This window comes from Austrofundulus limnaeus, unplaced genomic scaffold, assembly GCF_001266775.1.
Source record: "Austrofundulus limnaeus strain Quisiro unplaced genomic scaffold, Austrofundulus_limnaeus-1.0 Scaffold1797, whole genome shotgun sequence".
NCBI lineage: Eukaryota > Metazoa > Chordata > Actinopteri > Cyprinodontiformes > Rivulidae > Austrofundulus > Austrofundulus limnaeus.
In genome coordinates this window covers 14,314-16,420 of record NW_013954199.1, presented here as the reverse complement: position 1 = coordinate 16,420, position 2,107 = coordinate 14,314, and the positions used below count along the sequence as shown (strand labels likewise).

At 50.4% G+C, this 2,107-nt stretch overlaps 1 protein-coding gene across 1 annotated transcript in view; it reads left to right on the top strand.

Moving 5' to 3' along the window:
- Positions 1 to 621: 621 nt before the first annotated feature.
- Positions 622 to 2,107, top strand: part of LOC106536384 (5'-AMP-activated protein kinase subunit gamma-2) — a gene marked incomplete at its 3' end in the record, with an annotated part of 14,989 nt that continues 13,503 nt past the window's right edge. The window contains 1 exon segment of the mRNA XM_014033648.1: positions 622 to 1,270. Within this exon segment, the coding sequence (XP_013889102.1) occupies positions 793 to 1,270 (478 nt within the window).

Here is a 2,107-nt window from a genome sequence, read left to right as displayed (position 1 = left end):
TCCCGTCTCTCCTGGATCAGGTCCTGTCTCTCCTGGATCAGGTCCTGTGTGTCTGGATCAGGTCCTGTCTGTCCTGGATCAGGTCCCGTCTCTCCTGGATCAGGTCCTGTGTGTCTGGATCAGGTCCTGTCTGTCTTGGATCAGGTCCTTTCTGTCCTGGATCAGGTCCTGTCTGTCTGGATCCGGTCCTGTCTGTCCTGGATCAGGTCCCATCTGTCCTGGATCCGGTCTCTCTCCTGGAGGTTTTGTCTCGGAGATGTTTGCTACTACCAGGGTGGACCAGAATCAGAGGACCAGCAGAGTCCAGATTCACTGAACCAGGACAACACCTGAGCTCAGCAGGGACCAATCAGAGCGGGGCGTCTGCTGGTGGGGGGCTGTGATTGGCTGCTGAAGCTTAATTAGTTTGATTAGATAATTGACTGTTTGAACAGTTTGAAATAATCTGTGAAATTCTGTTCAAGTTAAATGTTATAAATTCTTTCATATCTTAGATTAGATCAAACATTTAGTTGTTTTGGTTTAGTTCTCTTCAGGTAATCAAACTCACATTAAATATATTTAACTCAGTTAAAGTAAATGTGATTAGCTCCCATCAACGTCTGCATTAAAACAGCCAATCAGAGCCAGGGGGAGGAGCCTGTGTCAGCTCTTAAAGAGACAGAAGCTGGACTGGAACCAGTTCAACCCACAGGTGAACTGACTGGAGTCCACTGGGTTCAGTTTTCTGTGAGGATCCTGGTTTCTGTTGACCCGGTTCTGAAGGTTCTCAGACGGAACTGATCCACAGCCATGAAGCGTCTCAGCAGCCTGGTGCTGAAGAAGGCCAAGGACAAGGAGAGATGGATGGAGAGGAGGAGGAGCGAAGCTTCAGAAGGAGGAGAGGAGGAAGAGGAGGAGGAAGACATGAGGACAGACCTGAGACACACACGGATGATGAGGAGGACATCTGAGCCGTGTGGACCAACGGAGACAGACAGGATGGACACAGGCAGGGGGAAGGACCGCAGGATGTCCAGTTTTATGATGGAGGACAGAGTGGGAGGACATGTGGACAGGATGCAGAGGGACGTGGACAAGAAGTGGACGAGAAGACGATCTGAGCCTTGCGGTCCTCTTAACGTTCATCTGCTTCCCCTGTCCTTCAGGAAAAGGTGGACTGGTCGCAGGACGTCCTGCTGTGAGGGACAGGCAGACAGGAGACAAGGAGGTGGTCAGATGACTGGAAGGACTAATCGGTCCTCTGACCCAATCAGTCCTCTGGACACCAGTAAGACAAACCTCTGGTAACATAGCAACCACCTGTAGGGGTCAGGTCCAAGACTTCTCAGTGGTGATGGACAGATGGACAGATGAGGTCAGGTCTTAGGGTAGGGCCTGGAGGGCTGGAGGTCCACTGTGGAGAAGGAACTTGAGACACAGTGAGACTTGAGAGGGAGACAGGTTCTGAGGTTCTTTACCTTCCTGGGGTTGAGCATCCAAAACAGAGAGCAGAACCTCAGGGAGGAGCAGGGCCGAGTGGACGGAGACATGGGTCAGGAGACAGAAGGTTCTCAGGATGAGACCTGCTGGAGTGGACTGTTTGGAGACAGGATGATGATGAGATGTTCAGATCTCTTCTGGGAGGCAGAGGGTCTTTGAGAGAGACTCCTGCAGGGAGCAGCTAGGCAAGCAGATGATGCCATGTTCTGTTGACCAGATGTTCTGCTGACCAGATGTTCTGCTGACCAGATGTTCTGTTGACCAGATGTTCTGCTGGGCAGATGTTTTGTGACCAGATGTTTTGTGACCAGATGTTCTGTTGGCCAGATGTTCTGCTGACCAGATGTTCTGCTGACCAGATGTTCTGCTGGGCAGATGTTCTGCTGACCAGATGTTCTGCTGGGCAGATGTTTTGTGACCAGATGTTCTGCTGGCCAGATGTTTTGTTGACCAGATGTTTTGTGACCAGATGTTCTGCTGACCAGATGTTTTGTTGACAGGTGTTTTGTTGACCAGATGTTCTGCTGACCAGATGTTTTGTTGACCAGATGTTCTGCTGACCAGATGTTTTGTTGACCAGATGTTTTGTTGACCAGATGTTCTGCTGACCAGATGTTTTGTTGAC